The sequence below is a fragment of the Ursus arctos genome, unplaced genomic scaffold, assembly GCF_023065955.2.
Source record: "Ursus arctos isolate Adak ecotype North America unplaced genomic scaffold, UrsArc2.0 scaffold_18, whole genome shotgun sequence".
NCBI classification, from domain to species: Eukaryota; Metazoa; Chordata; class Mammalia; order Carnivora; family Ursidae; genus Ursus; species Ursus arctos.
This window is the reverse complement of record NW_026622852.1, coordinates 19,396,782-19,424,447: the sequence shown is the minus strand read 5'-3', so window position 1 is coordinate 19,424,447 and position 27,666 is coordinate 19,396,782. Positions and strand designations below refer to the sequence as shown.

At 43.4% G+C, this 27,666-nt stretch overlaps 2 protein-coding genes across 10 annotated transcripts in view; one reads left to right on the top strand and one right to left on the bottom strand.

Annotated features, from left to right (window-relative positions):
• EQTN (equatorin) overlaps nucleotides 1–6,724 on the top strand; it is a 50,125-nt gene extending 43,401 nt beyond the window's left edge. For both annotated transcript variants that reach the window (XM_044386959.3, XM_057313502.1), the window contains 3 exons: nucleotides 2,126–2,264; nucleotides 4,481–4,601; nucleotides 6,139–6,724. In XM_044386959.3, coding sequence (XP_044242894.3) covers nucleotides 2,126–2,264; nucleotides 4,481–4,601; nucleotides 6,139–6,221 — 343 coding nt within the window. In that variant the 3' untranslated portion in view covers nucleotides 6,222–6,724. The remainder of the gene's footprint in view (nucleotides 1–2,125; nucleotides 2,265–4,480; nucleotides 4,602–6,138) is intronic.
• A 1,150-nt stretch (nucleotides 6,725–7,874) lies between these two features.
• The window catches only part of TEK (TEK receptor tyrosine kinase), a 91,046-nt gene continuing 71,254 nt past the window's right edge, over nucleotides 7,875–27,666 (bottom strand). For 5 of the 8 annotated variants that reach the window (XM_044386883.3, XM_026506429.4, XM_057313498.1 and 2 more), the window contains 11 exons: nucleotides 25,894–26,193; nucleotides 23,721–23,875; nucleotides 21,860–22,070; nucleotides 19,371–19,481; nucleotides 17,130–17,320; nucleotides 16,357–16,470; nucleotides 12,955–13,025; nucleotides 12,090–12,130; nucleotides 11,102–11,198; nucleotides 9,659–9,758; nucleotides 7,875–8,875 (listed from right to left, as the gene is read on the bottom strand). In XM_044386883.3, the coding sequence (XP_044242818.1) occupies nucleotides 8,801–8,875; nucleotides 9,659–9,758; nucleotides 11,102–11,198; nucleotides 12,090–12,130; nucleotides 12,955–13,025; nucleotides 16,357–16,470; nucleotides 17,130–17,320; nucleotides 19,371–19,481; nucleotides 21,860–22,070; nucleotides 23,721–23,875; nucleotides 25,894–26,193 (1,466 nt within the window). In that variant the 3' untranslated portion in view covers nucleotides 7,875–8,800. The remainder of the gene's footprint in view (nucleotides 8,876–9,658; nucleotides 9,759–11,101; nucleotides 11,199–12,089; nucleotides 12,131–12,954; nucleotides 13,026–16,356; nucleotides 16,471–17,129; nucleotides 17,321–19,370; nucleotides 19,482–21,859; nucleotides 22,071–23,720; nucleotides 23,876–25,893; nucleotides 26,194–27,666) is intronic. The other 3 variants (XM_048223461.2, XM_026506428.4, XM_057313499.1) reach the window with 1 other exon arrangement.

The window sequence follows — 27,666 nt, the reverse complement described above, 5'->3', positions numbered from 1 at the left end:
TAATTTTTAGTGAAATTTCATTATTAGTATATAAATAATGCAATAGACTTTTGTATATTGATTTTTGGACCCCACAAATTTACTGAACTCATTTATTCTAACAGTTTTTTGGTGGCATCTTTGGATTATCTATATGTAAAATCATGTCATCTGCAAACAGTGACAGTTTGAGACTTCTTCCTTTCCAATTCGGATGCCTTTTATTTCTTTTTCCTGCCTCGTTGCTCTAGCTAATACTTTCTATACTACATTAAATAAAAGTGGAGCTGTATGTTTTGTTTACAGAAGACAATAATATCAATATATAGTTTAAGTTAAAAATACTTTCCCAGTATTTTTATCTCTCTCTTTTCTCCTAGATTGCAGTAAAGCATAGCAGTAGCCATGTTTCTGGACAGTTATTTAGAATGTGCTTCATGGATGCCACTAGCATAGTTTTCTGCATGTATTTCATTGGTCCTCATAAGCTGTTAAGATTGGTAAATAACTTTGCAGATAAGACTGAGACCAGAAGGTTAACTTTCTGAAAAACAAATATAATAAGTATAAAGAAGAAGTAGTATGTGTGTGTGCATATATATATATGTGTGTGTGTGTGCGTGCATATGCATATATATATGTAATATTATTCAGCCATAAAAAAGAATGAAATCCTGCCATTTGCAACAACATGGACGGAGCTAGAGAGTATAATGCCAAGGGAAATAAGTCAGTCAGAGAAAGACAAATACCATAGGATTTCAGTCATATGTGGAATTTAAGAAAACAAAACAAACGATCATAGGGAAGAGAGAGAGAAAAGAAACAAAGCAATAAGCAGACTCTTAACTATAGAGAACAAACCGATGGTTACCAGAGGGGAGGGGGTGGGGGGATGGGGAAATAGGTGAAAGGGAGTAAGAGTACACTTACCATGATGAGCACTGAGTAATGTATAGAATTGTTGAATCACTATATTCTACACATGAAACTAATATAACACTGTATGTTAACTATCCTGGAATTAAAATTTAAAACCTTAATAAATAAAACAGTAAAAAACCCAAATATAGTAAATAAGTAGTAGAGTCATAGCTTAGTTCAAACTTAGGTTATCTGGGCTCTGCCTAGGGCTCTTCATGCTACCCATATTTCATCTTTAGGTTTTATATTTTTTTATTATTTGAGTATAGTCGACATTACAGTGTTACATAGTCTCAAGTGTAAAACATTGGGATTCAACACCTGTCTGTTATTCTGTGCTCCCAAGTGTCTACCGTCTATCACCATACAGCACTATTTAAATATTATTGACTGTACTCCCCACACTGTACCTTTTATTCCCATAACTTATTTACTCCATAACTAAAAGCATCTCCCACCCCCCTCTGCCCATTTTGGCCATCCTCCCGTTCCCCTTCCCTCTGGCAACCATTAGTTCTCTATATTTATAGGTCTCATTCTGCTTTTTGTTTATTTGTTTTTTGGATTCCACATATGGGTGAAATCTCAGTCTGACTTATTTCACTTAGCATAATACCCTTAGGTCCATCCATGTTGTCATAAATGGCAAGATCTCATTCATTTTTAATGCTGCACAGTATTCCTGTGTGTGTTTGTGTTTGTGTGTGTGTGTGTGTGTGTGTGTACCTACACCACATCTTCTTTATCCATCAGTGGACACTTAGACTGCTTCCATATCTTGGCTATTATAAGTAGTACTGCAGTAAACATAGGGGTGCATATATCTTTTTAAATTCATGTTTTTGTTTTCTTTGGGTAAATACCCAGTAGTGGAATTATTGGATCATATGGTATTTCTATTTTTAATTTTTTGAGGGATTTCCATATTGTTTTCCACAGTGGCTGTTTTAGGCTTACTTTAATGGGAGATAAATCTCGGAGTATACAAAGAGAGCTCAAAGGGACTAGGTGGGCTCGTAATGTCTCCCCCTCCCAGCTTCACCTTAATTAATCCAAATGACGTTTTACAAATATAAGCTAGTAAAGGGGTAGCTGATGGTTATACGTAAGATCTTTGTTTTGTTCAGTGAGTGTTTGTCACATTGGGTCAGTGATGTGTTTTAACTCTAACAGATGAAATCCAGCGATTTACCTTCTTGCTTTGTGTGTCTTACTGGGTCAGGTTTTCCGGTGTGGTCGAAGATGACCTGAAGAACACTAAAACATCGATCCGTGATGTCCAAGCCATCCTGTTGAACCTGTTCAGTGCTGACACTGTACTAATTGGACATAGCTTTGAACATAGTCTGTATGCTCTTAAGGTAAAGAATTACAGCCTCATACTTTTACAGAACAGTATGTGTTAAGAGGGTAGTCCTTGCCATTCCGTTATCATTGATTGTTGATTTGCCCTGTTAACTAAGAAGAAAAGAATTGCTGTCCCTGTTGATAATATAGTCCAACCATCATAAACCAGAAGCATGTAAGACAGCTGGATGCATGTGGCTCATCCAAATCAAAAAGAAAATCCATTAGGATAAAACCAAAATCATTGTTTGACATTGTCTTCAATGTTCAAGTGGGTGAGACTAAGTTTTTCTGACATGTTATTTTATTCACCTACTTGGAGATACTTTCTCACATTGCCAGGTAGGTTTTACAGGTAAGCTCAAAATCAAATGTCATGTTCATTTTTCTTGGCATGATAGACTTGAAAATCTACCTCTTAATATACTTCAGGTTAAAATTATCTGTTCTTTGCTCTGAGTTCTAGAACAGGAGTCGGAACACCATGGCTGGTGCTGGCCACCTAGTTTTGACCCGCTACCCCCATTCAATTCTGTATTTTCTGTGGCTGCTTTCATGCTACAACTGCATTGTTAAATAGTTACAACAGAGACTGTGTGGTCTGCAACTCCAAAATATTTACAGCTTGGCATTTTTAAGAGTTTGGTGGCCACCCCTTGTCCGAGAACACTGGTATCCAACAGAACTTTCTATATTTTCACTATCTAATATGGCAGACACTAGCCACACTTGGTTATTGAACATTTACAATATGTCTAATGTGGCTGAAAAAATGATTTTTTCATTGATTATATTAAATTTAATTAGCCACATGCGGCTGGTGGCTTACCACTTGCATAGCACCACTCTCGACCTTTGGAGACCTTTGCCGATTATTTGTTCTAGGCACCCCAGGACTTACCTTCACGCAGAGGAGGGCTAGTTCTTCTTTAGCGCAAGAATACAAATAAAGCCATTTAAATTTCATATGTGAATGTCAGCCTTGTTCTCTGTAAAGCACCTGGCATTCAAAGTATACATGTGGTTCCAGTAGCAGTGCTGTCTTTGCACGTGACGGATAAAACTGGGATGTGCTTCCGCCCACACCTACCAGACTAGGCGAAAAGAGAGGGGGGGATGGACATAAGTTTTCTTTGAGAAAGTTCTCTCAGGTATGTCCTCCTGTCGCCTCAGAGACCTCACCTCTCAATCTGAACTTCTCACCACGACTGTCTTTCCTTTCTCAGGAACCATTCTATTCCACCTGTCTCCCAGATCAGAGAATTTTAAACCATCACGATTCTTCGTTGTAATCAGTCTGTTTCTTCTGTCCAGATAACTCATGGATTTTCCTATTTTTCTCTAATTCTACCACCATCGTCTTTTATTAACTCAGTACGCCGCGGCCAGGAGCTGGTGTCTGGTCGGTCGTTGACACATTACAGGAGAATTGGCAGTGCTTCTGAACGTGGCATACTAGTGCTGTTAAGTTTCCAACTCCTCACTTTTCAGTGAGTCTTTAAATTACTCTTGAAGCTAATCTTCTTCTTTGCTCCTTTCAAAATACAGCTCCCCTCCTCAGGAATCCAAACTGGTACCTCACTTTCTAGGCTCTCAGTTATCTGACTGCTCTTTTTATCTAATTTTCTGCTTTATGAGACTTCAGTGAAAATTTATGCATTATCTTTCATGTATAAATAAGCACAGGAAATCTGGACATAGACGGGACAGGGCCCTTGTCCATGCCCCCTCCCCACAGACAAGTAAACTACTAACGTGTGGTAGGGCATGTGCTAAGTTGAGGTGTGCCCTCCCCTCGCCCCCCACCTCAGTGGAGTCCCAAGGTGGGAGGAGCGTGGCTCTGCATCTACCCCAGTCTTGGTTGGAAGCTGTCTGCACATGCTGCCCCCTGGTGGTGCTCACAACAGGAAAGTGAATCCACAAGTCAGACTGCTTAGATTTGATTTCCGGACACTCTACTCACTCCGTTCTTCGCCTCTCAGAGCTGCAGTGCCCTTGGTTGTAAAAAGGGCACATATCATAAAGGGACGATAAAATAACTGCCTCATTATGTTAGTCTGCAGCTTGTAATGATTAATCCATGTGGAGTGCTTAGGGACTGATACGTCGTAGCTGCCTCACGCTCCCTGCCTGCGGAGCATAGTCCTCCCTCTACAACGGTTGTCGCTGCTATCAGGGCTGCTATTCTTTGGGGAGAGCTTCTGATAAGATTTTCTCTTTCATTTGACAGCTGATTCATACTTCAGTTGTGGACACAACAGTTCTGTTTCCTCATCGGCTAGGCTTGCCTCACAGAAGATCCCTCAAGAGTCTAGTGGCTGACCACCTGCAGAGAATCATTCAGGACAATGGTAAGAGCCTATGGCTTATGATTACTATCAGGATCCTAAGTTTGACTTGAGTGAACAAACCATGGGGTTCATGGTAAAAGCTCTGCTCCCTGAAATGCCTAAGTTTTTCTTTATGGATTCTCTCCTAGCATGGAGAACCCTAACGCATCTGCTTATGTAAATAGCACTAAAATGCCCACTGCCTGGTGTCGTCCTGGGTCTTCCACCGGCATCAGAATAGCCATTACACAGAGAATGAGGGCCAGATCATTCTTTGGCAAGTTACCTAGCTCTTGAGTTCATGTATAAAACTTTTATCGGTGTGGAAATCTAATTCCAGTCTAAATTTTGCTGGGTACCTCTTTATGAACTTTCCACTGAATGAGATTCCAAAATTTACTGGGTTCAGGTCATCTCATCCAGAGTAAATTGTGTGTGTTCTGTTAGAAAAAGTATAGTTCAGACTCAATAGATTCATCATATGTGCACTTGATTTATACTGGGTTGTGTATCTTGCTCTCAGAACATCTTCTGTTTTTTCTGATGAAATATGCCCGACGTTAAACAAGTTAATCAAGTACAGCAAGTATAGCTGCCAACTCCCCCGTTAGTGGCATTGCCGTATGCACGGTTGAGCAGTGTCTGCCTTGGAATGGAGGTTACTCACTCTATACGTTCATGCACACCCATGTAGGTTCCTCTTTTGCACAATATAGAATTCTAAGAAAATTCTGCATATGTTAAAATTTACGTTACAGTGTTGTGTTTCTAAAGATACTTAAGATATGGGAAGGCCCTCTGATCCTGTCATTAATTGTACAAAATACCAACTGTACTATGGTCTTTATTCTTTCATTCTTTGTTAGACACTACTGCTGTCTCACGGTGGGTCTTTAATCTGTTTTGCTAAAAATACATCTCAAAAAATTCCCACAAAATTCTGTTTTAAACTGTAATGTGTTCTATTGAAAACCGTCTTGAGCCTTAGGAAAATATTTCACTTAACAAAAAACAGCTTTTATAAACATATAATATGCCATTTTTTCCCCAGAATAACACAAATGAAAAATATCATACCATTTTAGACATGCTGATCATACGCTTTTTCTCATTTAATCTCATACATCATTTATTATTCTCATCAGAACTGTAGACTTTATATTTTGGGTACATTTCACCCACTTGTATCTAAGGTCATTTTTTGTGTAGAGAGTTGTACTTTTTCTAGCACTCTCTATTTTTGGCTTTTTGCCAGATTAATACCTGCCAATTTGCTGTTCTCTTTCTCTGGAAAAGAGGTAGATGGAAAAGGTAACAATGTGCCATTTTGTCACAGCAAGGTAGTGACAGTGTGAGGACAGGCTACATAGGAATGTTTGCTAATCTAGATTTGTGTATAATCTTTGCAAAGCCATCAGAATCATATTTGGTAAGTGCCTAGGGTTAATTTTTTATCAACATGAACTCAAGGCTTCGTTTTGAGAACAGCCGTGGGTGGTATCATGGATGCAGTCATGGTAGGTCTGACATGTTGTCTTATGTTCTGTACTGTTTGGAGGTCACGATTCAAGGGAAAATGCAACTGCCTGCATGGAACTGGTTCTCTGGAAGGTAAAAGACGACCTGAAAGGAAAGAAGTAATCCCTTTGCCTGAGCGTATCTTTAACCCCGCAGTGTTGTTTCAGTGACGCCTCTGCTGCTGGCAATAGAGTTGGGTCTGTGATGGTATGAACTTTCTTGACCTTTTTCTTCAAAGAGGAGAAAGAAACATGCTGTTGAGGTTTATTTATTACATTTTCAAGGTTAAATTTCCACAGTTTACTTCAAAAGTTATGAGGGGGTTGTGGGGTGGTTAGTGGGAAGGATTAAGTTGGTTTGAATTTGACTCCTCTTCATGGATCACGTGTGACAATGGCGTGTGGTTTACAGTTGAAGCAGTGGGCCTGTGACCTCCATAAGGGTCACGTCTCCAGTTACGTACATTTCTTTTTTTTTCTCCAAATGCCTAAAGCCATATTTACCTAACAGAATTTTTTTTAGGTCTCATTGGTAAATAGATTTTCCTCACAAAGTAAATGTAAAGTTTTCTGTGTACTCTGTTAACATAAAGATTTTGGTTATTTGGCTATTGTGTAATGTGTTCTTATTCTAACCGGTGTATTGTGACTGGATTTTAATTCATACCAACTCCTTTTTTTAAGGCAGTGTCCTAGCAATCTTCTAAACACACTAACCTGTATTCCCAATCCTTGAATTGTCTCATTCCTGTGAGGAGTTAGCGCCATCTTTCTTGCTTTCTGATAACGTGGAAAGTACAGGACTTTATTCCGTTTGATTACTCTTAAGTATGAATCTTCAATATTAATGTTGCTAACATGCTACAAAATTACAAAGGTTTCACTGCCGATAGTACAGGTAAGTCAGCCTAATCGATAGCACGGTCTCTGTGCCGGAAGCACGCCAGTTACCTTCTGACCGTTGCTTGTGAGGCTATGCGCTCAAACGTACTTCCGTTTGGCCACCTTCGTATTATGACTTACAAGTAACTTAATGATCCCGGACATCTTTTTCTTGCTGTCCCACGTACTTCTAAGCCATGCCGCTTGTCATGTACTTGATGTGAAACAAAATATTTCAAATTTAGATCATTATGAGTTTATAATGAAGAAGGGCAAACTTTTACAGGAAAAAAAAAACCTTAAAATTTGTTCCAAAGCCATATGCAAAATTTGAAGGGATTATCTGCATTTTCAGATCATCCTTGTTCAGTTCCATGTACTTTCAAACTAAGCGCTGTCAGGAGTGTCTCTACAACATGTGGGTAAGAAGCCCTAGGGGCTAGTACAGATGTCCGGGCCAGTGTTCCAGGGCTCTTCATTGAGTTTCCATCTGTTGACTCGCGGTACGCCAGCAGCCTTACTGGTGCTGTCTCCACCTGAATATGCTGTTGTGAACAAAGGGTCCTGCTGTTGTTTCTGACTACATGAGGTGGGTTAAGTGGCAGGAATAGGAACCTTAACGCTCTCTGTTGAACGATTTCACACTGTCACAGTTAAAAGAGATTCCAATTCTAAGCCCTCAGTTGACACTGGAGCACTACTGAAGACACAGGGCCCTGCTGCAAGAAAGGGGACTAGACAGAACACTTCTCGATGTTTCCAGCGCTGCGAGCTGGAGAGAGCGTGTCGGTGGAGTACCCCACTCACAGCACTGACAAAGTTGGAGGACAGTAACTTGAAAGTCTAATAAAGACATCTGGCAAGACCTGTGAGAAACATTCCCGGACGAAAAACAGGTAGGCAAGACATTTATTCCCTTACTATACGATCTCAGGGCAACGTGTGCCTACGGTATAAACTGTAAACTCACAATCCATCAACACGGAAACTTGACAATGTGTAGTACGTGGAGGGATGTTCTGTTGATACAAATGTCACATGTCTCCCAGATAGAACCCCAGGTTTCCTACTCGATTTCCTAAAATACACAAATCAAGGTCACCAGAGAAACTAAAATTAAATCCCATTAATTTAGCAAACTTGTACTTCTCTAAAGATCCTTAGACTTCTATGGAAAGAGATTTAAGTCTATTTTTCCATGGTAGCACTCTGAATTGACTTGGGGGCTCCGGAAACACATGACAAAGGTGTCCGATGACCAAATGAAATTGAAATGGCTTCTACAGTTGAGGGAGAAAGTTTAGAGATGATGGAAGGGAGAATCTCTTCCAAATGTTCACCTGTGTCCTGATTAACCTATTTCCCCCACTTCCCTCACCGGTGCTGTCAGGGTGGGTGTGAGGTTTATTAACAACATCTTTCTTCCGTACAGCAAAACGTTTTATAGCATTCACTATGAAGGTAAATATCAAAAATATCCAAGGTGATAATGAGTTAGGCATCATAGTAATTGTACGCGCACACCTTCCTGTAAAGTCCATATTTTTAGAAAAATATATTATTGCATATGAAACCACAAACAGGCATTCGGATTTCAGCACATTCTTACTCCAAACAGTATATACAGTCCTAGTAGAGTCAAAGTGTACTATAGATTCACACACAGGGGTTTTCGTGGTCACGTCCCAGACATACAGCAATATATATACATTTTTATATCCTGTGTCACCTCTCTTGGCAGAGTCTTGCTGGCTTTCTTGGCATCGAGGGTCCGACATGCCGGGAAGGAGCAACATCCCATCCAGACGGATGTGGTTTGTTCTAAGCCGCTTCTTCTGCAGAGCAGTCGATCCCGGCGTAGGCAAACTTCTCATAAAGCGTGGTATTCACGTAGGTCTAGGAAGCAAGAGTGGTTCAGAGACACAGGCTTCCTCAGTCCTGCCACTGCCGGGGGCAGGAATAGTCAGACCCGAGTTTCCTTAACTTGTTTCAATTCAAATACTAGGTACCCTGGGGCACATTCTTCTGGCCTCAGTCCCCACGTTGTATTTGACAACTTTCTTCCTGAAATGGATCCCTTGCTTTCTGCACTTAAGACTTTACCCTCTTACACTCCTCGGTCTCTAGGCCATTCTTTCTTGTCTCTCTGGGACATTTCTGGAGGGACCACAGTCTCTCAGTCCCCATTTCCCCACTTCTCGGGTTTAATTACCACTCGGGTGACTTTTCATCTGTTTCCCTAACCTAGATTTGTCTTTTCAACCTCAGATCTGTATAGCCAACTACCTGCTAGACCTTTTCACAGAATTCCTGACCCTCCCCCTAGGAACCTGCAGACGAGGCTGTGCCATCTACCAGCTGTGTGTCCTTGGACACATGTCTCTCACCTCTTTGTGCAGATTTCATCTGTAAAATTCAAGAGTCACACTCGATGACTGATGAGGTTCCTACTAGCTCGGAGGATTCTGTTCTCTCTGTTCTACTGGGTGTGACTCTTACGGAAATCTTATGAACTCTGACACTGTAACATCCTCACAGCTGTGGCCACGTCCTACGTCCCTCCATTGCCTCAGGCTATGCCCAGAATGACTTGAATTGTATCAGCTATTTTTATTTTTTAACCATACAGGACACATGACGAATTGTGACTCCAGGGTCTGCCTGGCAGTCCGTGCTCACCTTGCGTTCTTCTAGCATCCTGTTTAAGGACACCAGGATCTGGGCAAACGAGGGCCTCTCGTAAGGCTTCTCCCGCCAGCACTGCCTCATGAGGTCATACCTTTGAAAACAAAGAGTTAAGCACTGAACTCTGGGACTCTGCTTCAGTCCTGGGCCTGTCCCAGGGTGGGGTATGGAAACTGAGAGAAGAGAATGCAGCCATTTCACACATGGGCATCTCCGCTTAACCAGCAGCACAAAAGAGCAGCAAGTTTCTAGCTGGCCTCCCCCCTTCCTCCACACGTTCCCCCTTTCTTCTGTCAGTAAAACTAGTGCCTATCCTGAGTACCGTTCCTCCGGGATCTTGATCTCAGCTCTTCTGATGATCTGGAAAGAACGGACTCGTGTGTCTAGGGCGGCGTCTCCCTTGGAATACTACATCTCTCAAAATGGTAGTAATTCATTTTTTTAAAAAAAGGCTCCATGCTCTAATTTGCAAGATGCCACCTATTGCACCTTCCTCTCAGGGATTAGCAGAGTAAAGCTTGAGAAGTCTTGCCTTTACAAACAAAAAACCTGTGCAACCTGACTTGCCCCACTTGCCCCACATAGGTGACCACAGAGCTCCTTCCCTCTTGTATCATCTGTTTGCATCTTGCCTGGCCCAGGACCATAGTCTGGGAAGCACCGGTCTGTACCGACAGTACTCCTTCACGTGGGGTCAGACCACTTGCATTATTAAAATGCAGATTCCAGGGACCCACCCTAGACCTACAGAAGCAACGTCTGGGGGTGGGGCTCTGAATTTCACATTGGGAACCAATGCCTCGGGGGAGCCTTCTGTGCCCCGAAGGCCAGCAACCTAGCAGGGTCCAGGTTCATGCCTTTTGTACCAGTGACCTAATTAATAGCACACTTAGAAGTGGCTCCGTGAGGACAACACATTCTTTGCTGAACCCAGAGCCTTGCCCTTGCACATCGTGCCATCAGACAGCAGCTACGTCAGGTCATTCTGGGAACGGTGGGTGCACAAAAGCTAACCATTCTTCCCTGGGGAATTATTCTTACTCCTGGAAAATTATCCTTGCAGAATCAAGATTCTGTGACAAAAGAAGATCCATCTTCCTAATGTCACAGCTCTGAAATCTCTATCCCCAAAGTTAGCCTCAAGGTTTCATACATTTGTTCATGAATTTATTTCGGATCCTTTCTGCATTTGCTGCCTTTCCTCATTTCCACCTCCCTGATACCATCGCCTTGCGTTCCTCCTGGATTTCTACGCCGATAAAGCGCTTAACTCCCTGCCCACTGTAGAACGGTCTTAGTTTAAGGAACCCCTCACCCCTTATTTTGGCTATTTGGGATCACGATGTGTGTGTGAATCAGGTAACCCCTCCATCTGAGTCCGTCTGTTCAAGAAACACAAGGGAAAGGTCAAGATGAAATGGCCCTAGGGTGACTTACACCTCGTCATCACAGTTTAAGGGCTTCTCCAGTCTGTAGCCCTGGGGCAGCTTCTCGTACAGTTCCGCACATGTCATCCCGCAGTAGGGGGTGCCACCTGGAAGACAGAAAACCATGTTGCCCTAAGCCCCCGCTAGTGTGGAACGCAATGTCTCCTGCCCGAGCCTCTCAAGCCGAGAGACTGCGAGAAAGGGTGTGTCAAGCGTGGGTGCCCACCCAGCCTGACCTTCCTCTCCGAGCAAACCCACCCCACAGCACAGCTGCACGTATGCCACGACCGCACTGCAGTGCGGCCATCCCCTCAGTGGAAAGACCCAGCACAGGGCTCCTTATTCACAGTGCTGTTTCTCTTCCCTCAATCAGCCTGTACAACCCGTCCGGTGTCCCAGTGAGATGTATCTTTTCCCTACTTGGGAAGCTGCAGTTAGCTCATCTACTTCCTGTTTCATCTATGATAGTTACTGCCCAATCTTAATTATAAAACATGTTCATTATAGAAAACTTGGAAAATACAAAAAAGTAAGAAGCAAGCAATAGTGTGTATTACTCTGCTGTGTAGTCCTTCCAGGTTTTTCAAGTGTAGTATTTATAAAACTGGGATCCTAGCATAAGGAACTTTCTGGATTTTGGTATGCATGTTTCCACACGCTATTAAATGGCCTTCAGAAAGGACTTTCATGGCTGTGTAATGTAGCATCTTCAAGCCGTAGAAGCAAACTTGCAATAGTTCTGTGACATCTCTGCACACAGACAACCTCTAATGAAGCTCACAGCCACCAGGTTGTCAGTAGGACTTTAGATACAGGGCTCTCCTAACAGAAACATGGGAACAAGGACACTCAGACACAGAAACCTATAAGTTCTATTTCCCAGTCCCATCTGGTGGTGCCATGGACATACATAAAAATGGCACCCGTGGAGTTACGGGGTGCGGGGGGGCACTCTCGTCACCTGAAGTCTCACCTGATAGATAAACATGGATACTCACCTAAGCTAACGATCTCCCATAGTAACACTCCGTAGGACCATCTGCAGGGGAGACAACAGGGAAACCAATAATCAGCAAACAAGTTGGCCAGGGTGACTGACGCTTTGCCAGAGGAGGAAACGTTAAATGTGTGCACTCCCTAGGACAGGGCCCTGTATGCGGCATGCGTTCATCTCCTCTCAGGCCAATGGAAGGATTCTAACAGGGAAACCGTGTTAGAGCCCCCACTCGCTTTAGGCGGAGAACACGAGATGGTGCCGGGGACAGCAGGTGCACGTTGCACGCAGTGAGGACACAGAACTCGCCAGTCCCCTGCCCTTCCCCAGGCAGAAGCTAAACTCCCTGGACAAGTCACCTCAACCCTCGAGACCTCCGTTTTTCCTCCTGTCGGTAAAGGTGTGGGCCATCTGGCCTAAGTCTCACTCCCAACCCTCCCTTCCACCAGCAGCCGGAGACTTGTCCCTGCAGGCTGTGAGCAGAGATGCTCTCTTGATCTGGCCTGCCTTCTGTCCCTGCCACCTCTGACCCCAGTAGCTATTCTGGGCTGCCTCCGCACTCTGGCGCGTTGTGCTGAGGTCAGTCTGGGACGCGGAGGCCACAGGAAGCCCCATATCCCCCTTGCTCCCCTGAAGATTGAGAATTCACCACTTCTCCTTGACAGGCGGAAGGAAGCCCACAGCCTGCCACCCAGGGATCTTACACCGTGAAAACGGTCTACTCTGAGGCTTCATTTTGTAGACCATGGATTTATTTCCTGGGCTTATTGACTAGCTTTATTCAAGAGGGATATTATATTCCTGCTTCTAAGACCTCTGTCAAATGCTTATTTTTCTGGGAAAAAAAATCCCTCAAAAGGCTTACTCACACGTCACTGTTGGTTGTATACACACTGTAATTTAGTGACTCGATTGCCATCCAGCGCACCGGGAGCCTTCCCTGGAGAGAACAAAGGGAGATGCCACTTAGGCGAGACAGGGACCCTGCCCGAGGCGCACAGCGTGCCTGGAGCTCCGCTTCACTCAAGCCCACAGGGAACTCTACTTGGAATTCTCCAGACGTAACGTCCGGCAGAATCAGGAGTTGCTGTTCGGGTATGTGCCGCAAGCAAGAGTGTTCTCAAATTCAAAGACATGCACAAAGTGCCAGCCCTGCTTACCTCAAGGAGTCCCTGGACCCCAAAACTACTGAACATGTCCTGGTCTCCTAGGTCTTTGGCAAGTAGTGATATCCTGAAGCTCTTTCTGATCTCAAGTCCCGATTAGTACAGAAGCTTCAATTATAAAACTATCCCTTCTCCCGCCTGCATCGTCAGTGTATCCTCAACATCATGCCTCCCTCCACTCCGTGCTCACCCCTCCCCACCGCCCACCTGCTACCTACCTGCTGCCTGCCCGCCACAGGAATGGAAAGAGTCACCGACATTTTCTGTCTTGTCTTTGCTTTTCTGTACCCGCTAGCTTCTGACCTCATGCCTCCCAATTACTGACTTCCATGTTCACATTATTTTTCTCATTTGACTTCTTTTGGATCTGTCCACTTCCACCTGTCCCCCATGTTCTCTCAGCGAGGTTCAGGCCACCATCGCCTCTTAGCTGAGGACAGCCTCTTAACTGATCTTCCTGCTTCAGAGTTTCACTCCCTAAGGATCAGTCCTCCTCATTACAGCCAGACTGATCACTTGAAACGGCAAATCCAGCCCCATGGTTCCTTTTCTTAAAGTTCTTCAATGTCCTTTATTGTCCTAAGATCTCAAGTCCTTAACTGAATCCAAAATTTTTTAGCTGAAATTCAAGAATCTTCAAGAAGACCTTATAACCCCTTCCACCTCCCACCTTGAATTTTAACTCTCCCTCTTCTCTGCATACACTCCAGCCACAATGCATTGCTTGAGCCCCCAAATGTTTGGCTCTAGGTTTTTATATATACTGTCCCCTCCTGGTCATCCAATTCATTCCTGAATTAAATAGATTAAATAGGTATCTCCAATATCTATTTAACATTTGTAAAACCCAGGAGCTGGCCTCCTCCAGGGAGCCCTCATGACTGCCCACAGGCTCAGTTCAGTGTGTATTCCTCCCCTGTGCTCTCCTGGCCCTCAGCACTCATCAACTGTTAACAATTGTTCATTGTGTGTCCGAACTCCTTGAAAGTGGAGGCTGTCTCCACTTATGTTACCCCAAAACCTAGCACAAGCATGAAATACTGTAGTCATAAATAAATCTATGATGAGGGGCTAGATCAATGATAAAGCCCCAAATCACTTCGTACATTAGTTTGCAACACTTCCAATATTAGCATCACCTGAGGGACTTAAAAAACGAACAGAGGCTGATGTAGGAGTCCCACCCCAGAACGACTGAATCATAGTATCTCAGCTGTAGGACTCAGCATCTGTACTTTTTTAAAAGCTTCCCAGACGATTCTAAAGTGCAGTGAGAGTAGAAAATCGTGGATTTAAACAGGCCAGAGAAGGTAGCCACTCTGCCCTCTGGTGGTACCTCACCACACTGCAGCCTTCTTGCAGGGAGCTTGCTGCTCTTGGTTCCCTCACCTTTCCCCCACCTTGGACGCCCTGTGTCCTTCCTCCCAGACCCCGTGCTGCCACAACACTTCACCCGGCTGCTAGCAGACAGAATCAAGCTCTGACCCATCTAAGTGCTCTGCCCCTCTAAGCATTTCTCCTAAGCTCTCCAAGACTGCAGAAATCCCTGCGCCCTATGAAATGCTAAGCAAACCAGCATTCTCCTTGGGGATCTGAGGACAGCATCCACATAAAATGTGTAGGTCGTGGTCTAAACTGTGTCAGTGCTTCCCCCCCGTCACCCAGAGCACTGCAGCCCCCAAACACCAGAGAGAAGCAAGGAAAGGGGCTCTGTGAAGAAGACTGCAAGCTTCAGGTGGCTCAGGAGAAGCGGGGAGTAACGGATCAGTGGTGCGTCCTGCTTCTTTAAGACTCCCCTCCACGGAGAAACAGTGCCTGCTTCGGGTCAGGCAAGTTCAGAAAGGCTTAGAGAAGAAAGTATACGTGGAAGCCAACCCTCAGGGAGTCGCCTACGGCTTCTGAAAGCATTGGCATTGATAAGCATCTGGGGCCCCACTGGATGTGTGTGATGGTCTCTAAGGGCCAAAGCGGCCCCACTTCGAACCCTTATCCAAAAAAGGACTGGAAAGATCCAAAGTGGTTATGTTCACTGGGCTAGTTATTGTATAAAAATATGTAGGTTTGTGGAAGGCAGTAAGTAAAAAAGGAAAAATGTGTCAAGGGGGTGAACTAGGGTCATTTCCTTTTCGAAACATTCTTGAATATTGTTTATCTTGTCAGTAACTAAAATAAGTGTATTGGGGGGAAAAAACAAACTAACAAATCCTGAATAAGGGGATAAATACAGAAGCCCGAGCCTGGCTGAGGCACTTTGTTACCCACGAACATAAAGGGACCATGTGAAAACTGCAATAGTCCCAGGAAAGCATGTCCATCAGACCTAGGAAAGGGGGAGCCATGCCACTAGGGTAGAGCCACCAAACACATGTGATGACTACAGGATGGGTCAGCCCCAAGGCCCTGCACCTGCCCGCCCATGCAGGGAAAGCACAGGGCAGCGCCATGTTGTCACAGCTCTCATGTCCCTGGAAGGGGTGATTCTGGGGCTTTATGATGAAGTTCTCTTTATGGTGAAGTTCTCCTGGGATCTTGTACTTGAAGATTAAATATCACTGTTTGGGAGAGGAGGTATCATCGGGTGAATGTGGATCGGAGGTGGGCTTGGAGAGACAGTGGAGAACTTTTGGTGAAAAGGGACATCTTCTGTGGGCTTAAGAAGTTACGAATTTCTCTCCAGGACCTCCTTGTGATTGAGGAACCTCATTAACGGATTTCCTTTATATTTGGAAAGTATGTTAAATGTCTTTCCTGCCCCTCCTGTGCTTGCTGTGCATGAAAGGGGATGGAGGGAGCTCCTCCGAGGTTTCTGGGTGAGACATATAGGGGTCCGGACTGGATGCAGAGCAGAGTCCCTGCACCACGAGGCCTGTGTGTCCCATCCCTTGGCCACAGGCCACAGTGGCTTTTCCACTGGTCAATGTGGAGCCCTCAGTCATTTCAGGAGTCAAAACTCTGAAAGGATGTTTGGTGGGCCAGGGCATTATCTCCTGGGGTACACAGCCAGATGCCTGAGTCACAAGAGAACAGTGGCATTCCAAGAGAAAGGCCATGGTGGGGGGGGGGGAAGGGCTGGAGAGTATGTTCTTGGTGTCTCTCCAAACTTACCATCGTCTTTTTCACATATACTTCTTGACCTCGGGATAGTCCAAAATCTGCTATTTTGGCTACATAGTTTTCACCAACTAAAATGTTCCTGGCAGCCAGATCCCTGTGAATAAACTGAAATTTAAAAAAAAAATCATGTATTTTCCACAGTTTTGCTTGTTCACTTCATTCTACTGACACAAAGCCACTGGGGCAAGAACCTTGGGAAACAGACAAGAGAGGAATCCAATTCCCTTTAAGTTCCTCTCCAAAATCCTCAGTGGATTCTGCCCAAAGACCCGCCATGTCTTGGGAGAAGCATTTCAGGGGGAAAAGAAAAGAGAGGAGAGGGGAGGGGAGGAGAGGGGAGGGGGGAAAGAAAAGAAAAAAGAAAAGGAAAAGAAAAAAAAAGAAAAAGAAAAAGAAAAAGAAAGAAAGAAAGAAAGAAAGAAAGAAAGAAAGAAAGAAAGAAAGAAAGAAAAAGAAAAAAGAAACCCAGTCACTAAACCTTCCTGTTGCCATAAGTCCTCTGCTACGGTGCATCATTGGGACCCAGATGAGGCTAAGATGGGTCACGGCAGCTCACCAAACGCATTATGCTGAGATTCAACCCTTTAAAGGGTTCGGCTTTAACTTCTATATAAATAGAACAGTAACAAAGAGATAAAAAGTAGGGAGACTGTAAGGGGAAATACTGGGGAGGAGGACTTGAAAAATGTAGAAATTCAACTCAACTCTGATTCTGGAGAGAATTTCAAAGGAAAAATGTCCAAAGCAAGGTCCTCACAACAAACCTGTTTCTGGCTCAAGTAGTCCATACCGCGGGCCACGTCTGCTGCGAAATGGAGGAGCTGCTGGGAGGACAGTGTGGAGGCGGTGCTGTTGGCGATGGCGAATGCCGGGTCCGTCTCCAGCACTCGGCTCTTGCGCAGGAAGTCCAGGAGGTTTCCATGGGGGGCGTATTCGATGGCCAGGTACAGGTAGCCTGTGGGGAAAGGGAGAGATACTACCTTCTCAGTGGCCCTCAACAGCTGTGAAATTTCTGAGATGTGCTATGGTCCTGGGAACTGCTTATAAAACTCAATATCTAAAAGCAACATGTCTAGCGGTACCAACCTTGGGAACACTGGCAACAGGAGGAAGAGAAGTTCCATGCTCCTGCCATGCTTAAAGGGCACCATGCTTGAAGCCAGGGTCCCCTCTTTCCCACTCCCCTCTGTCCTGCCACATGTGGACTAACATGGAGACTTCCTGAATGCTTTCACCTACTCAGTAAGAAGAGTAGAATGAAATCAATACGTTTGCCTCCAGAAGATCTAGGATAGCTGGTCCACATCACCTTTTATTTTTATTCAATATTCATTGAGAACTAATATGAGTCAAGCATATTATTCCAGTCTGTCTCTAGCTTTTCTTGAGATTATTTTTTTAAAAAGAAGAATAAAAAAGATTCCGTATTCATGGCAGAAGGACTGCCACCAGGCAACTTTCTCTCTCCTGCTTCTACTCCTTCCCAAAAACTCATACTAAGTCACTCTATTGCTGATTAGGTCACTGGTGAGCAGAGTCTAATATCAGAGATTGCGTTTTGCTTAGAGAAATCAGAAAACTCAAACTTTTAGAAGAACAAAGCAACAGGTGCTTGAAGAAATTATGGTCCATTGTCTTGGTTTTATTCCAGATTGTTTTCTTCTTTTTTAAAATAAAATTAATCTTTCATAAAAACATTGATCTCTAGGATCAATGAAAGGTAGAGTGGTTATACTGTCTTTTAAAGGTAAATTTTTTTTGGTATACCGTTTTTTAAAATTAAAATGTCAAATGATTTTGAACTTCAAACACATTCTAAGACATTGAAATTCTGGGCAAAAAAAAAAAAATTCTAGCACTGTACTGTAAGGCAAGATACACCTCGATGCTTTCTCAATTCCTTACTGAACTATAAACTTTAAGAGCCAACCAATTATGTGCTAAGATGATGACAGGGTAAAAATTTAAAAGATAGATAGTTTTCTGTTGGTGGTGGTTACTCTCTTTTTTTTTTTTTTTTAGCTTTCATTTATTGCTGTTCCATGCTGATTACTCTTTTCAGGAAATAGCTCAAAAATAAATGTCATTACTTCATTATTTAACCTAAGGGACATGATCTGGCTTTCAGAATTATACCCTTATTGGATCACAGAATGATATATTGTTTGAAGCCCCAGTATTTTTAGTTTAATAAATTGAGGAAAAGGAAGTAGTCTCTTTTCTATTGTTGCTGTTTGTGCTGCAAAGTCAACAAGAGGTTGTCAAGTTTGTAAATAATTGCTGTGTGGAGCTTTTTTGCGGGAGCGAACTTTTCCATGAGAAATTAAGTGTAAGTGTGGCTGCAGAACATACGCCCAGACAGCATGCAGAAGTCAACTCACAGAAGTACTCGATAATATCTGCATTAATAACAGAAGTTGAACTTCAAGCGTATGTGCGACATAGGATAGTTGTAAATCTCCACCGTAATTGTACCAGTAATGGTTTGGGAAAAAATAAAGCTCAATCAGATATAAGCTTATTATTGTTATTATTTTATCCTAACCATCACCAGTGCTTTCACATTGCAGGTGATTGTTGGCATTCGAGGATTTAACATTCAAAGTATCAGTGTCTTGGGTTTAGAGGGCAAAAGGTAGGCAATTAAGAAGAGCCAATGCACTTCTCTCTTCCTGGTGCTGAAGGCTCCCCCAATCTTCCTAAGCAATTGTAGCTGAGGAAACTTCTGGATCAGCAAGGATGGGAGTGTGCAGCAACCGTGGGTACCTTTGAGCAGGAATGGTGAACTACATCAGAGGCCAACGATCCAACCTCGGGGCCTACCTCCAAAAAGATGCCAAACCTCAGCACAATTTATAAATGGGACTAGACATTCGGATTGAAACTGCAACTTAAAAAAAATGGGGAACATTCTTAAGATTATTATCTTTACTGATTTTAACATGGAATGTGCCGTTTCAAAAAAAAAAAAATCTGGCAGGAAAGATAGGAAAAGAGCATATTACCACGATGTTCACACGCTCCCAAGAGATTGATGATGTTTGGGTGGTGGCCAAGTTTACAGAGAACCTCCAGTTCCCCAGCGAAGTCCCTGTGGTCATCTTTGGAGGCATATTCTGGGAAGAAAGTCAAGAGTTGTGATCCCTCTCTGTTAGACCTCTTTAGAAATAACTGTCCTCTCCTCCCTTCAGAGGACCTTCAGAGGCACTGAGTCACCATCAGGTCTGGAAAACTGTACAGAAATCAGAGATTACTCTACAGAGGGTACTTGGTACTGGTGACACTTCGGGCTAATACTTCTTTGTTGTTGGGAGCTATTCTGCACACGTTAAGACATTCAATAGCATCTCTGGCTTCTCCTACTAGATACCAGCAGCCCAACCAAACATGTATCCAGACACTGCTGAATGTCCCCCCAAGGGGCAAAACCACCGCTGGTTGAGAACCACTGCTTTAAACTTTTCCTTGTTTAAACTCTCAAATACCCCGTGAAATGAGCTGGTAGCGATGGAGCAGCCTCCACTTAAGACTCTAGCTATTCTAGCGGAAGCCGCTGTCCAGCAACTAATATGCTGAGCAAGAGAACCAAAGTTTTAGAGCAACAACACAAGGAATGCACACACCTTCCTTTCTTACAATAATTTTAACTTGCTTTCCCACAAATCAGTCCTGCTAAGATATAAACTCAAATCCAACGGCATTTTTATAGAAGTGCTTGGTGGTCAGGAAACTGAATTGTGCTTGTTTCTATTCTTTTCATCCTGCCTCTCCATTAGCACTTGGATCAGAGGAAGAACAGCCAGGTACCAACCAGGCCGAAGGGAAGGCTCTCTCTGGTTGATGCACAAACTGATCAGCTTTGATCAGTGACAGAGTGCTCTTACTGTTTTTTGAAAAATAACATTGCGTAGGAAAGGTGGGAGAAGGGGACAGTTGGGTGCTGGTAGCCCTGTGCATGCCTGAATGTGCTTGGAAATTACAGGAATGTTTCATATGGGCTAAGGGTACCCATAAAACTAGCTAGTAGGCAATCTCAGGTCAGAGACCCTGTTCATACCACAAGAAGCCTGAGGGTCAGTGCCTTGAGAGCATTTTTAAAATGAAGCTCTTTATAATGAGGTTGTCTCCCTACTTCGGTAATTGTCCTCCTTTGAGTGCATCACTCTCCCATCAGACAGTCTCCGCCCTGATGCCCCATTTAAGATATTTTACCTCTTCACATGGGCATGAGACAATCAGGCTCAGGCCAAATTTTAAAAGCCCCAGCTTTACAAGATTCTACACCTTTTCCCTCATACTATCCTTACTGTTCCCCAAAACTCCCCATGACTAATGTAGCAAAACAGAAAAAAGATTTCTGGAAAAGTAAGCAAGATTGTACGTGTTCGTGTGTGTGTGTGTGTGTGTGTGTGTGTGTGTTTCAAACATACTATCTCTAAGTACAGACACAATTTTATTTTCTTTTTGTCAAGAATGATTTAAGGAGATTTGGGGAATTCCAACTTTAGGCTCAATATTGCCATCAAAAAGGAAAACCTATCAGCAACCTTAGAGAGCCCGCTCTGTGAGGCCGACCAACAACAGTAGTTAGTGACATTCCCTGCTCTGACACACGGCTTTCCAAGCCCAGATGCCGTACAAGCAACACCGCGGCTTCACAGTGAAGCCACGCATCAACTGCTCCTTCACACAGAAGAGAACACAGCTCGGACCGCCAGAGAACTAGTCGTTCTGCTCTCTCAGAAGATGTTTACTAGCCATCTTGGTAAGTGGGCAGGCACCAAGCAGTCCTGAGATGAACACAACTGGAAAAGACTGAGTTGTTCTGACCTTAGATCAGTAGTTTCCAAACTTGAGTGTACAGAAGAATCACAGAACACACCTGTTAACACAGATTCTCACATGTCACCCCAGAAATTCACACACACTGGACTTGACAGTGGGAGAAGCCAAGGAGATGCATTTCTAACAACGTCTCCAGGAGCTTTGATGCAGATAATCCATGAAGACAGTGTTTTGCAAAGTGTGGTCTCCAAACCCTCAGCATCAGCATCACCTGTGAACTAATTAGAAATGCACATCCTCTGGTCCTGCCCCAGACTGGCTGAATCAGAAACCCGGGTGGACCCCAGCAGTCTGTTTTTAACAAGCCTTCCAGGTGATTCTGATACACGCTCAATTTTGAGAACCATCGCATCAAGAGAAACAGCAGCGCTCCCCTAAAGTTAGCAGTGTGTGACAGAGAATCTGTATTCTCACATCCCAACGAGTCAAGACAGTGGCATTTAAACAGCTCATGCCTTCGTATTTGTGTCCTGATCCTATCACTGGCTGACCTCAAAGGAACTATCACCTGCCGCTGCACAGAACAGCTGTATTTGACATCATGCCAACTTTTTGTTTAAATAATGTAAGACCATAGCGGAAAGATTGGACAGGAAGTCAAGTTTTCTCCCCACCCTAGTGAAATGCTGACTTGATCTCAAGCACTGACCTTTCATCCTCTTGATGGCAGCGTCCATCCGTAACCCATCCTTCTTGATGCGCGCCTTAAGAACCTGGCCAAAATTACCCTCCCCGATCACATCTTGAAATTTGATGTCATTCCAGTCAAGCACTGGATAAATTGTAGGATCCGGGTTGTTTTTGGCCTTCCTGTTCAGGGCCAGAGTTCCTGAGTTGAACTGCACAGCTGGTTCTTCCCTCTGGAGAAATAATTTTTTCAGGGTTTTGTGTCAGGATTTTTTCATAATTCTAACATGCATAAATACTCCTGGCTTATATACATACCAGTAAAACAAGAAATTGTCTATCTAATTCTAGAATGCAGATGGAAATAGGTTTCATCTAACAGGCTGTCTACAGGGCTGCATGAGGTAATTCTAGGTCTCAGGTGAAAGGCACGCTCCAATCGATCAGCAATGTCTGCAGAGTGCAAGACAGAGGGCAGTAACAGCAAGTATGCCACAGGATGGCACGACCCCGAGTTAGTCACACTTGAGTTTCTGCTGAGCTGCGGAACGAGCAGGTGCTCAGTTCTGGTTTGGAAAAGAACTCAGAGATCCTGTCGGGGGCAGTAACAGGCTGTGCCTCCATAAGAGCTTTCCTTGCATTGTCTTGGTCTATTCTTGACTCACTCTCTTTGACTTATCCTAAACCTTAGACCCTCTCAAGCCCACTCTGGAGCAGACTCTGGCCCCAGCATGACAGAGGCTTAGAGTAAAGCCCAACATAGCATCACCTGTTCTGCTGAGTTTGAGAGGCTGCTGACATACCATGACAAAGCTCCAGCACTCCCAGCCCCCTTGCTGGTCTTTCCTTTCCAGTGACAGCCTGCGTTGAGCCAGCTCCGGCATGGAGTCAGATAACAAAGCTCCCCTTGTCCTCCAAGGTGGGGACTCTCAGGGATTTGTGGATATGAAGTGCACCTCATCTGGACTGTGTAACTGTCCTCAATGTTCTATACACGGAATTGATAAAGTTGGGTACGAATTCATCTTACAGAGCTTGAAATCACAAACTAGAGAAACGTTCAGGCTCTAGCATACCAAAGGACTCGGGGTGTATACTGGTCAGGTATGATTTTGTAAACCTTGGTTATTAGTCAAAATTTCTAGATGAAAGAATGAGGCAGTGCCAGGTATTAAGAACTATGATGACAGACTGATGGGCACAAAGGAATGGAGAGACACACATGTACATAAAATTCATATATGTTACACATATATATGAGGGGTAATAAGACTGTGGGAGGTAAGAAATAGAAAATGGGAACCGGAAATAGGAAATGTGGGGAAAGCTTGCCTAGCGCAATACATGGCTACCCATCACACTGAGGTCTGGTTATACCCATGTCCTTCCTTAGCAACAGCATTCAATTGTTTATATTGCAAGATTGGTCTCCTTGCTGACTTATCACTAGAATGACCATACATCTCATTGTGGCAGAGCAATAGTTCTGTTTTAACCCTGGATTCTTAGATAATTATTAAGAGCAATTTTCACTCTCAAAATCATTCAGGATTGGACAACAGATTATATAATCATGTTGTTTATCTCCCATTTCATAATGGAAGTGAAAGAGAAGATAAGACCTGACTAAGGGAAATATCTGCTTTACAAGTACATTTCCTGGTCCACATTTTTTTTTTTTAAAGTAGGCTCCACACCCAGCATGGAACCCAATGTGGGGCTTGAACTCACGACCCTGAGATCAGGACCTAAGCTGAAATCAAGAGTCGGACGTTCAGCCAACTGAGACACCCAGGCATCCTTCCTGGTCCATGTCTTTAAAGTGAAGATTTGGCATATATGCAGACTTTTACTTATTAGCTAGTAGGAAGAGAAGGCACTACCACGTTTTGGAAAGCTTGGGCCATTCTCCTTTGGACATTTGCCCTCTTCAATTGCAACATGATCAGGAAGGCCAAGAGCACCGTCAGGCAGGTCATTCCCGCAGAACCAAGGATGGCTATAAGCAGCATCTTCCCACCTCCAAGGTCCGCTGGTGCTGCGCAGAACAGGAGAGAAGCAGCAGGGTTAGTTTAGGAGAGATAGTCCAAGACCATCTATGGGTGACATCGCGGTATAACGGAAATGTAATGGCAGCCCTGGCTCTGCCACCTAATTGCTAAGGGACCTTGGGCTCCTTGTTTATATGTTCTGAAACTCAATGGAAAAAAAGTCTGACCCACAGGGTTGTTAGAAGACCTATAAAAAAAAAAAAGGAAAAGTGCTAATTATTAGTTATTACCATTTCCCCCACTTTTATCTCCAAGTAGAGGCCCAACCAGTAGCACATTATCTAGTGACAGTGAGAATGACTAACTAGACACAGGACTTTGGGAAAGTGGCTAAACTTCTCTGCATAATTTCCCCAAGTAGAAAAGCTCTTGAGATCTAAGATGCTGAGCTTAGAGTCTATAAGATATATTGCCTTTTTCCCCCTTGTTTAAAAAGCTAATGTAGAAAATCTAAGAATACCATTGGAAGAATGAAGGAAAAGGGGAGGGGAAGGAGGGAAAGACAGAAGAGAAAAAAACATTAAATTTAGGGCTCAAGTCAAAATAAACTATTAAAGAATCTGCTCTAAGCCATTTCTTTCCCTCATTTAAATTCAAATAAAATTAAATAAAATATATTTTTCTGAAAAACAGTATGTAGAGCACGACCCTACCTTCTTACAAGTATTCTTTTCTGATTTTCTCTTTTTCCTTCTTTCTTTTTTTTTTTTTTTAAAGATTTTATTTATTTATTTGACAGAGAGAGAGACAGCCAGCGAGAGAGGGAACACAAGCAGGGGGAGTGGGAGAGGAAGAAGCAGGCTCATAGTGGAGGAGCCTGATGTGGGGCTCGATCCCAGAACGCCGGGATCACGCCCTGAGCCCAAGGCAGACGCTTAACTGCTGTGCCACCCAGGCGTCCCTCTTTTTCCTTCCTTCTAAGCAAGGGTGCATAAAGACACATCTAGAACAGAATGCTGAGGATTTTGTTATTTGTTATGTCTTGTTTTTAACTTTTCTGTTTGTATTTATGTATAGTTTGGATTTAGGGCCTGTATACATTTTACTAAAACACCAATAATTGTAAAAACAATGCATTTATTAAGGGTCAACTGAAAGCTCCAACTCTCTGTAATTGGCAGACTCATCAGTCCTCGGACATTCCAAACATATTCCAAAGAATCAGCCTGAAAATAAAGCATGTTTCATTTTATTTCTTAAGCCCAAGGTAGCCCTTGAAAATCAAGTTTTTATTTACTACTATAAGATTTTCCGTAAGAATGAACTCTAGCCCAGATTATAAATCTGCAACACCTCCCATCTAACGTCACTCCGCGTTCCCTTGCACGTTGCAGAGGGCTGCAGGTGCCATTGCAGACAGACTTCAAAGGGAAGGCGCTCCAGGAGTCGCAGCCCCGCCCACCCTGGTCTCTTGTTCACTTGACTACATTCGACTGGTGTTATCAGTCACGAACACTGGGCATCGTGTGCTTAGCACTCTGAGGGATCTCCATCTATTTCGAAAAGCTTACTCTCACTGGAGTGGGGGGTTAGTGGTGGATGTGGAGACACCGTAACTCGGATCCAAAAAGAAAAAAAAACAACAACAAAAAGCCCAAAACCAAAAACACCTTAGAATTGCATAGTGTCATCAAGCTAAAAAAGGAATTCATTTGCCAAAGAATGGAGTTGAGTCTTGGGGCCTCCAGCTGAAGCCCCCCGCACAGGCCTGCCTTCTCGAAGCAGGTTCCACATTCTTTTTTCCATGGAATCAAATTCACATTCCTCAGAGCTTCCATTGCAGACCAAATGGGCTAATTTAGTCTAAGACTTAAAAGAAAATGGATCAACAGGGTATCCCTACCAGGGGCATTTTCATTTTAAGAACCTATCTAGAGATGGTGAAGCCTATTTGGACAAATGAATTATGTCATATGACATACATATGAGGTAAATATCTTAAGATAGTGGGGCTTTTCTGATACTCTCCAGAAATAATTCTAGGTAAATACCCCACTCTACCAACCTTGAGATTTAGAAAGGGTCATCAGTTCATGAGAAAAGGTTGGGTTGCTTGACCCTATGTTGTTCTCTGCAAAAATGTCCACCTGGTAAGCTGTTTCAGGCTCTAGACCCTTGAGCTGATACTGGGTAATGGTGGCATTCTTGATCTTCACGTCAATGTGCTGGTCTTCATCCTTGCCCTGAACCTTATAACGGATGATAATAGAAGAAATAGAATAGCCATCCAAGATTGTCCAAGAGATCATGGCTGAGGAGTCTGTGATGTTAGAAATCTTGATATTTTCTGGTTGAGGAGGGAGAACTAGAAATTTAAAAAAAAAATCACTTAAGTTACACTACCATCTCTTAGATTATTATGCTTTTAAGAAATACTTACTGTCAGCTCATAAACCAAGAATGGCAAATATGTGTTTTCTCGGGTGGTAATTCCAATCAATTGGAAGTAGACTCCATGGAGACTTAACAAAATGGCACAAGACAGGAAAATGGCAACACATATACCATCACATATTTCCTCATCCTTGCATTAAATTAAGACATCAAATTCTGTTACAACCAGTAGAAATTGGGCAAAGTGTATCAACAAATACATCGTAAAGCAGAAATCCAAATGCCCAAGAAAAGATACCCAAGATTGCTAGTTATCAAGAAAATGAAAACTGAAATTAATGGTGGGGCACCATTTTTAACCTTTGAGATTATGAAAAATAGAAAGATCTCCAGTATCAAGTGATATAGATGTAGGGAAAGAATATATAGAGAGATGGATGTAGGGAAAATGGTACTCTCATATACTCCTGGCCATCAGACACATTGAATGAGAAACATTGCCTATCAGTTCTACTTCTGGACATGTTCCCTAGGAAAGCTCTCACACCTATGCTCCTGGAGACAGGTGTAAGGATGGTCACTGCATTTTTGTTTGGGATAGTTTACAAAAGGAGAGGAAAGGAGAGGAGAGGAGAGGAGAGGAGAGGAGAGGAGAGGAGAGGAGAGGAGAGGGGAGGGGAGGGGAGGGGAGGGGAGGGGAGGGGAGGGGAGGGGAGGGGAGGGGAGGGAAAAGGAAAAAGGAAAAGGGAAGGAGGAAACAATCTAAATGTCCACCTCAAAGGGAATGGATAAATAAGACGATATAGTCATAACATAGAATATTACACAGAAGTTAAAAAAGATTATGTCAGATCTAAACAATGAACATGGATAAGGTAGAAATCAGAGTGTTTACTCCAAAAATCAAGATGAAAAAATGGTATGTATGCATATTTGCACTTGTGGATGAATCTAACATATTGACCTGATTCAACCTTGAATGGAAAGATACACAGCATATTCGTAATTGGGTTGTCTCTGGGGAGCCGGCCATAGGATGAGAGTAGGGATGACAGTCCAAGGGGCTTGTGATCTGTCTGTATTGTGCTTTTACTTCCACAAATCAAGAAAAAGGCTGAAAACAAATATGATAAAATATTAACAGCTGTTCATTCTGGGTGGTGGGAATGCGGGTGTTTGTTGTATTATTCTTTGCACTATTCTGTAACTTTTAAATTTCACAGAATTTTTAAAAAGATGATGAAGACTCCCTGAATACTGACGAAGCAGGTGAAACTTGCATATGTCACTGATACAAGAGAGTGGCTGGAGGAACACAAGGCCAGTTTCTACACCTGGCACTGAGCGAGGGGACATGCAGCTGCAGAAGAGAGCCTCAGACACCGAGTGTGGCAAGGGACCCCATGATCCTAACCTAAGTGGTAGTCGGTGTGGCCAAGACATA